The sequence below is a fragment of the Eretmochelys imbricata genome, chromosome 14 (assembly GCF_965152235.1).
Source record: "Eretmochelys imbricata isolate rEreImb1 chromosome 14, rEreImb1.hap1, whole genome shotgun sequence".
Lineage (NCBI taxonomy): Eukaryota > Metazoa > Chordata > Testudines > Cheloniidae > Eretmochelys > Eretmochelys imbricata.
The window spans coordinates 29,337,789-29,347,634 of record NC_135585.1 but is presented as its reverse complement, the minus strand read 5'-3'; the positions used below and the strand labels follow the sequence as shown (position 1 = coordinate 29,347,634).

The following is a 9,846-nucleotide window of genomic DNA, read 5'->3' as shown; positions in this document are numbered from 1 at the left end:
TCGCCTGGGGTGGGGGAACCCACAGTCATATCCCTGCTCTGTATTAGTCGGGGGGACTGAACCTGAGTCTCCAACAGCCTGGTGAGTTCACCCCTCCCCCTTGGGGTTCCCAGCTGAAAATCCCAAGCAGAGGCAGTGTCGAACTCCATGGGAGAGATGGGGCTTAGGCAACACTCTAACTGATTTTCCTCTTGGCTAGGTGAGGCAGCTCCTTGCTCCACATGCTGATCTCTGGGGATCCCTTTCTTAGCTGCCTACTTCTCCCCACGCACCGTATAGGGAGCCTGGCTCCCCATGCACCGTATAGGTTCCCACTGGCTGGTGTGGCACTAAAACTTACTCATTGCAACACCTAAGTCCCTTCGTAGATCTAGCCCTAAGTCATTCTAGTGTATGGAATTAATCGAGATATCTACCCACATTCAGCAAGTAAAATACAGCTCAGTTTTACTCCAACAGTTCTGGTATTGATTCCTCTTATACTTTCAAAACTTTGCACATCCTCAAAATGTTATAAGCGCATATCACCAAAAATGGAGTGAGAAATAAGATCCACAATAATAAGTATTACACCATCTTGCCTTAAGGGATTAAAGTTTCTGAATTCTCATAAAATCTAGACACTTACTGACAGTTTTTTCAGGGCTTCCTTGACCTCGTGGTTAATCAGGCTGTATATGAAGGGATTGGCCATAGGAGTCAGAATTGCGTAGCAGATGAAGAACACTTTGTTCAGATCTCTCAGTGTGTTGGGTTTTGGTAGCAGGTACACAGTGATTAGGGTCCCACAGAAAATGGCCACCACAATGAGGTGAGAGGAGCAGGTAGAAAATGCCTTTTGCCTCCCGGCGGTGGAAGGGATTCTCAGGATGGTGAAGATGATACACACGTAGGACATCATGGTTAATACAAATGGAGGCAGAGTGAATATAGCAGCCAGGATGGTAATGACAAGCTCTATCTGGTTGGTGCCATTGCAGCAGAGATTTAACATTTCTGTGGATTCACAGCAGAAATGATCGATTTTATTGGGGCCACAGAAAGTTAATTGTAACATTAGAACTATTACTATGTTACCAGCCAGAAATCCATTTATCCAAGACCCAGCTGCTAACGACAGGCAGAACCTGGTATTCATGAGGGCCGCATAATGGAGCGGTTTGCATATCGCCAAGTACAGATCATATGACATCACTGCTAGCAGATAGCATTCTGCAGCAGCAAAGAAACTAACAAAATAAAATTGTGTCATACAACCACTAACAGAAATGGTATTGTCCCCTGTCAGGAAACTGGCCAGTACCCTGGGCAGGAGGGTGGAGGTGTAGCAGGTCTCCAAGCAGGACAAGTTCCTCAGGAAGAAGTACATGGGGGTGTGAAAGCGCCGATCAGCCAGAACTAGCGCAACAATGAGGATGTTCCCGGCCAAGGTCACAACGTAGATCACTAGAAACAGCAGGAAGAGTAGGGCCAGCAGTTCAGGAAGATCCCTGAATCCCAGAAGGACGAATTCTGTGATGGACGTTTGATTCCTCCCTTCTGTGTTTGCCATGGGGTGTATCTAGGAAGGATAAAAAGTGAGGAAGAGAAAAATACGCCTTGGAGATGATTGGCAAAAACATACTTAAGCTTTAACCCAGCAAAGAAGAAGTTGGGGGGGAAGGAAGCCCCCTGGTTTGATAATGGAGTTGCAGGAACAGAGCTGGCTGGCATGTTGACTCTTTGGATATATTATCGTAAGTTTTATGCAGCAGATTTAACAAAATATCAACATCTCTCGAATTGGACCAGGAACCCAGTTGCTATGTTGAAGGGTCTGAGAGCCCACCATAATGGGCAGCCATTTAGACACACATAGTTTGATTCACATCATCTCATATCTCTTCTCATGACAAAGCTTTGTCCAAATGTGGGATACCATTACTGAGAAAGTCTTCATATTTTTGTATAAACCAAATCAATCAATCAATAAATCTAGTGTTGGACATCAAACTAGAGGATCTAATGGTCTTTTGTGGCTTTCCAATCTATAAATCTATGAATGTACCTCTGTGATTCTTTCACATTGTTACACAGTTCCAAAATATCAAAAATTCCCAACAGGAAGAGCCAGATTTACTACCGTTAGCAAATATTAATAAGAGTTGAAAACCTTTTCCATTATATAAGTTGTGGAACCTGAAAATTTTGTTAAATTGTGCTGGGAATTCTCTCTCTGTAACATGAATTCTTGGACTATTAAGGCTGAGACTTCGATAGTACTCTACAGGAGTTAGGCACCCGCTCCTCTTGACGAGTTGGGCACCTAAATCCATTAAGGCACTTAGAAAATTCCAACCAATATTGGTAGGAAAGTTAAAACTTTTATTTCACTGATTTTTCTATTCTCTCTCTCTCTCCTTAAGTATTCAACTGTATATCCATCTCTCTATCTCCCATGTATATAGAATGGGTGCCGTGTGCCTGCAGGCTACAGCGTCCCTGTTTCACCATCCGTATTCATCTCCAGCAGCTACAACTGGCTTTGTCCCCTGCTATGGAATCCTCTCTGGGACCTTGTGACCAGTGTGAACCTCTAGTGACTCAGGATGGCCTCTTCAAAAACAGGTGTGACTGGTTGGTTCACAGAAACATACCTAGCAGAGGGAAACAGGGTTAAAACAATAAAATCCTAGGCACACATTGTCTGATTTCACGCACCATTTCAGTCTCTTGCTGAAGTTCTCAGAATCCTCATCGCAGTCGTCCAGGAGGCTCCAGTCTTCACTGGAAATGTTTTCCTTCAGGGTTGCCTCGTCGAAAGCTACCGGTTGGTGCCTTCTGTTCGCCGTACACAGTGCCTTTTTCTCCACCTTCACAGTGAACATGAGTCTGGCTCTCAGCAGGCGATGGCCGCTTCCGGTGTTGAACGATGGCACTACTGAAATATCCTGCAGGAAGCGTCGTCTATCGATCAGGAAGTAATCGATTTCATTCTTTGTCTTCGCATTTGATGCGATCCGAGTCCATCTTCTGTTGGCCTTCTTTCGGAACCAGGTGTTACCAATGAACATTCTCCTCGTCTCTGCCAATATATCTAGTCGTTCTCGCACGTTTCATTCTCCGATACCTATGAACTTTTCGCCCTCTCTCCCTCTTCCAACCTTGGCGTTAAAATCTCCCATCGCAATCCTTTATGTGGAACTCTGAGTGAGGGTTTCCTCCAGCTCCTGATAGAATCCTTCCATATCCTCATCTTCGCATGCACTTGTGGGAGCGTAGATCTGGATAACTTTGAGGGTATTGTTTCGGTTCAGTAGGAGGTAAAGCACCCCAATACGTGATGACTTCAAATGGCATGAGACGATTTGTCTATCTAAACACTGCCTTTCCTTGCCAGTTTAAGCAGGTTCCACTTAACCCAGGTACCCCCAAAAAACAATGAGGCAGGTTGCCCCCTGCAACCCCGGCCTCTCGGATAGTCTGACACCCCAATCAGAATCTCTCCCCACTTATTCATAGATTCCAAGGCCAGAAGGGTCCCTGGGATCATCTAGACTGCATCGCTGTGAAACAAAGGCCGTAAGACTTCCCTGAATTAATTCCTGTTTACACTAGAGCAGATGCTTCAGAAAAAACATCCAATCCTGATTTTAAAATTTCCACTGATGGGAAATCCACCATGACTCTTTGTAAATTGTTCCAGTGGTTAATTACCCTCCCTGATAAAAACTGTGCCTTATTTCTCGTATGAATTTGTCTAGCTTCAACTTCCAGCTCTTAACCCTTGTTATACCTTTCTCTGCTAGATTGATGAGCCCACCCTTATCACATTTCTGGTCCCCATATGGTTACTTACAGACTGCGATCAGTTCGCCCCTTAACCTGCTCCTTGTTAAACTGAACTGATTGAACTCCTTGAGTCTTCCAATCCTTTAACTGTCCTCATGGCTTTTCGCTGAACTCTTCGTGAATTGTGGGCACCACAACTGGATGCAGGATTCCAGCAGTGGTCGCACCAGTGCCAAATACAGAGGTAAAATAGCCTCTCTGCTCCAGATCACCCTGTTTATATGTCCAAGCATCACAGTAACCCTTTGAGCCACAGTCTGTTTTTTTATCCACTCCGAAGTCCCTTAGTTCAGGGTTCCTGCCCAAAGGTCCCCTGGGGGTTCGAGAAGGGCGTCTGAACCTGACTACACTGGTTCATGCAGTGTCGTAGCTGAAAGCTTGTCTCTCTCACCAACGGAAGTTGGTCCAATAAGAGATATTACCTCACCCACCCTGTATCTCTCATACACTGCTTCATGCATTTCTCCCACGGGGCTTTTCCTTTGAGCATCAGACCACTGAGATCTGTCTACAGCTACCATGAGGGAGTGCCTGCAGAATTTAACCCTTATCTACCCAGACCACAGCCACCCAAAGTAACTGTGCGTATCAGCAGGACTTGGACCTGGGCCTGTAAGGTTAACGGGTACGTAATATCCCCACACTGCAACCTGGCAGTGCCTGTAGCTGACTCATTCCCTGTGGCCCATACTCTGCAGTGGTTGTACGCCACGGTAAATTCCATCCTGCATGATCGGACTGAAAGTGCTCTTGGCTCCTTGACCCTATATTCGCCCATGGGGCGCACCAAGAAGTGTCCAGGCAACAATGTGGATCCCAGCCAGCTGCCATGACCACTCTGCTTCTCTGTGTCTGAAGTCCTGGTACTGACCTCGACTCTGACTTCGATTCTGACTCCTGATCGACCCCTAGAAACACAAGTGGGATGCTGAAACCTGGTTTTGACCCTTGTCTCAATTCCTGATTCTGCCTCCGGCTCTGACCCTCGGCTTGACTCTCGACCCTGATACTGACTCTGACCCCTGGCTTCAGTTCTGGGATCTCCAGCTCCTACCACTTGTCCTACCTACCTTTGCCCAGCATCCTGACACAGACTATGTATCGTAAAAATGAATACAGACACTTCCCACATTCTTCACAGAAGGTGAATCTTAAATTGCTCATGCTTAATTACTCAAGCACTTTAATACCCCGGTTCGGAAGGTGATATATAAATGCAAAGCAGCAGCAGTTTGGAATTGGGTGCTCACCTCTATTCATAGGACAGCTCTCACTGGAGTCGATGAACTCATTTCTCAGGGTTTGAGACCAGGTGGGTGAGGTAATACCTTTTATTGGATTCAGAGTAACAGCCGTGTTAGTCTGTTTTCGCAAAAAGGAAAGGAGTAGCTCACGAAAGCTTATGCTCAGATAAATTGGTTAGTCTCTAAGGTGCCACAAGTACTCCTTTCCTTTTATTGGACCAACTTCTGCTGGCGAGAGACATGTTTTCGACACGCAGAGCTCTTCAGGGTTTGGCAGACAGGATTCCGGTTCCACTGAGGTTCTTGTCTTTCATCATTCTGCAGAAATGGGACTTTCTCAGTAAAGAGACCTGCAGTTATCTGAAGGGATGAGCTGGTGCCTGTGATCTACCTTTGGAAAATGGGCTTCCCCTTCGATTTAATAAGTGTAAATGCTCTCTCATATTTGTATTCTTTCTTCATGCTTTTCAATACAATCCCACTTCAACCTTTCTCCCACTTGGTTCATTTTGTGTCTCCAAAGCGTTGTAGCTAACAATACCCACTGTGAGTTGCAATTATACAAGTCCCATTCTACATCATGTTTTAGTCTAATGATCCTTTGTGGAAAATATTTTAGAACACGGACAAACACCAGCTTTCATTTTTGGGAGATGGCTGTCCAAGGTGATGGCCAGTTATCATGTACTTGTACCACCCCCGAATTAGTATTCAAGAGATGCTGCCATCTAATGGGCATTTTTGAAAATAGCAGCCCATATCTCACTCTTACAACATGCTGCCACCTAGTGGCCATTTTACAGTATAACTTTCCCATTATTGACAGGTTTCAGAGTAGCAGCCCTGTTAGTCTGTTTCCGCAAAAAGAACAGGAGGACTTGCGGCCCCTTAGAGACTAACAAATTTATTAGAGCTTAAGCTTTCATGAGCTACAGCTCACTTCATCGGATGCATAGAATGGAACATATAGTAAGATATATATATAGAGAGAGAGATAGATTAGTTGGAAGTTACCACACAAACTGGGAGAGGCTAATTAGTTAAGATGAGCTATTACCAGCAGGAGAAAAAAACTTTTGTCGTGATCATCAAGATGGCCCATTTACAAAGTTGATAAGAAGGTGTGAGGCTACTTAACATGGGGAAATAGATTCAATATGTGTAATGAGCCAGCCACTCCCAGTCTCTATTCAAACCCAAGTGAATGGTATCTAGTTTGCATATTAATTCAAGCTCAGCAGTTTCTCCTTGGAGTCTGTTTTTGAAGCTTTTCTGTTGCAAAATTGCCACCCTTAGATCTTTTACTGAGTGGCCACAGAGGTTGAAGTGTTCTCCTACTGGTTTTTGAATGTTATGATTCCTGATGTCAGATTTGTGTTCATTTATTCTTTTGCGTAGAGACTGTCCGGTTTGGCCAATGTACGTGGCAGAGGGGCATTGCTGGCACATGATGGCATATATCACATTGGTAGATGTGCAGGTGAACGAGCCCCTGATGGTGTGGCTAATGGGATTAGGTCCTATGATGGTGTCACTTGAATAAATATGTGGACAGAGTTGGCATCGGGCTTTTTTGCAAAGACACACATAGTTTGATTCACATCATCTCATATCTCTTCTCATGACAAAGTTTGTCCAAATGTGGGATACCATTACTGAGAAAGTCTTCATATTTTTTTATAAGCCAAATCAATCAATCAGATATGATGGCATATATCACATTGGTAGATGTGCAGGTGAACGAGCCCTTGATGGCTCACCACACGATCCATTGTCTACAGCCAAGCTCTAAGATACAACTGCATTTGCTCCAATCCCTCAGACAGAGACAAACACCTACAAGATCTCCATCAAGCATTCCTAAAACTACAATACCCACCTGCTGAAGTGAAAAAACAGATTGACAGAGCCAGAAGAGTACCCAGAAGTCCCCTACTACAGGACAAGCCCAACAAAGAAAATAACAGAACGCCACTAGCCATCACCTTCAGCCCCCAACTAAAACCTCTCCAGCGCATCAAAGATTTACAACCTATCCTGAAAAAATGATCCCTCACTCTCACAGATCTTGGGAGACAGACCAGTCCTCAATTACAGACAGCCCCCCAACCTGAGGCCAGCAACCACACACCAAAACCACTAACCCAGGAACCTATTTTTGCAACAAAGCCCGATGCCAACTCTTTCCACATATTTATTCAAGTGACACCATCTTAGGACCTAATCCCATTCGCCACACCATCAGGGACTCGTTCACCTGCACATCTACCAATGTGATATATGCCATCATGTGCCAGCAATGCCCCTCTGCCACGTACAATGGCCAAACCGGACAGTCTCTACGCAAAAGAATAAATGGACACAAATCTGACATCAGGAATCATAACATTCAGAAACCAGTAGGAGAATGCTTCAACCTCTGTGGCCACTCAGTAAAAGATCTAAGGGTGGCAATTTTGCAACAGAAAAGCTTCAAAAACAGACTCCAAGGAGAGACTGCTGAGCTTGAATTAATATGCAAACTAGATACCATTAACTTAGGTTTGAATAGAGACTGGGAGTGGCTGGCTCATTACACATATTGAATCTATTTCCCCATGTTAAGTAGCCTCACACCTTCTTGTCAACTGTCTAAATGGGCCATCTTGATGATCACGACAAAAGTTTTTTTCTCCTGCTGGTAATAGCTCATCTTTACTAATTAGCCTCTCACAGTTTGTATGGTAACTTCCAGCTTATCTGTATGTATGTATATATATCTCTTACTATATGTTCCATTCTATGCATCTGATGAAATGAGCTATAGCCCACGAAAGCTTAAGCTCTAATAAATTTGTTAGTCTCTAAGGTGCCACAAGTCCTCCTGTTCTTTTTCCCATAATTGTATTGGCTACTGAACTCTATTGGTCACTAGTCAGTATTTCTGACACCCCCACCCGCCTCATTTCCTCTATTCTGCTGCCATCTAGTGTTGATTTCCCAGTATGACAGCCTGTTGCTCTTTCCTCTAGTGGATTCTTCTCTCTATAGCTGCCTCGTTCCCGTTCTTAAAAAGAAAAGGAGGACTTGTGGCACCTTAGAGACTAACCAATTTATTTGAGCATGAGCTTTCATGAGCTACAGCTCACTTCATCAGATGTATACAGTGGAAACCCACGGTATGCATCCGATGAAGTGAGCTGTAGCTCACGAAAGCTCATGCTCAAATAAATTGGTTAGTCTCTAAGGTGCCACAAGTCCTCCTTTTCTTTTTGCGAAGACAGACTAACACGGCTGTTACTCTGTTTCCCGTTCTTGACTCTCATGTCACGTGGTGGCCGTTATTTAATATAACAGCCCATAACTCACTCCATAACATCTGCTACTATCCACCTTTCACTATGCAGCACAGAGGTCCTCTTCTCTTCAGTGCTATCTACTCAACACTTACACACCGTTATACAGCTTCACCTCCCTTTCCATTGGTCCTTTGGCAACATAATTTCTCTTTTCTTGCCCTTCCACTTTGCCTGCTGTTCATTGGGCAGCACAGCTGCGCCTGTCCTCTCTGCCCTCTTGTGGCCCTAGACAGCATAATTGTATCTCTCCTCATTTCTTACCTACTGCTAGGTGTGTGCTGTTTCAAACTATAGCCACTGGGAACAAAATTGTACAAAAAATGATTGCAACATTCGTGGCTACAAGAGCACATACAGTGGCAGCAGCTCTCAAAGGCTTAGCAGGGGTTTCCCATCCATCCAGTGCCTTTCTGTTGATGGGGGCTCTGTGTCCAATGGAAATGCACAGATTGAAGCTACCATGACAGATTCCCAGTGGCTCTCCAGGCTGAGATTCTCAGAGGCGTGTAAGGTGATGTGCATCCATCTCCCATTTCAAAGGGATTTGGGTGACTAACTCTGTTATGTCTCTTGGGAAACTCCTTCCACAGCGTCGGAGCCCTACAATTCTCACTGGTGCCCAGCTCCCCGACCTCTGGCCAAGCCCTGACGTGCTCCCAGTGACTGAGCCAGCACTGCCGTGTTTGGCATCACAGGAGTTCTGCCTGTTGGTAGGTGGTTGCCGCTTCCTCTCACCATAAGTTGCCTCACCCCCTGAGGAAAGGGCCCTGTGTGGAGCAGAGCGGCGTGGGGTACCTGGGGCTGACTAGACACTGTGCCCTCAGAACTAGCTCTGTCGGACATTGGGCTTGTTGCAGTTAGTTTTGGGGACGCTCATTGTAACAGGTCCCCTCCCTTTGAACTGCTCTGTGCAGCTGGTGGAAGCAGAGCAGCTGGTGCCCTGCAGGGCCATGAGCAGAGTCCCTCGTCAGTGACAATTTGACCGACCCGACCCCCGGAACGGCCTCCGTTCTACGGGTGCCCTGGCAAACCCCCAACTGGGCCTGGACAGTCCCAGTGGACCTGGCGTGTGAGTCTACCTCTTTGTTTGCCCAACCTCCCTGCCTCCAAGGGCCTGGTGAGCCTGGAGCTGTTGCTTTCCCGGAGCTGGTCACAGCCGGGTGTAGCCCAGATAAGAGCTATAACGCTGTTCCTGGTGAAGTGTCCAGAGGTCACTGCTGGGGCCTGGTTGTTTGCCTCCGGCCTCTGTGAGTTCAGTGAAGATGGTTGGTTTGCAGAGGGTTATGATGGTAATATGCACAATTTCAGGGGTGGCAGATTTCCCAGCCTTACGTTCCCATCTCAGCTGCACAAGGAGTTACTATTTTTATTGTCCAAACATTTATTTTGATTAAGAATGACTTTTCTAAAGATCTAAACAATTGGTTACAATT

The 9,846-nt window shown here is 45.5% G+C and overlaps 1 protein-coding gene across 1 annotated transcript; it reads right to left on the bottom strand.

Moving 5' to 3' along the window:
* Positions 1–616: 616 nt before the first annotated feature.
* LOC144274972 (olfactory receptor 10A7-like) lies at positions 617–1,552 on the bottom strand. Its single transcript, XM_077834059.1, has one exon. It carries the CDS (start codon positions 1,550–1,552, stop codon positions 617–619), a length of 936 nt encoding a protein of 311 aa, XP_077690185.1.
* Positions 1,553–9,846: the final 8,294 nt, after the last annotated feature.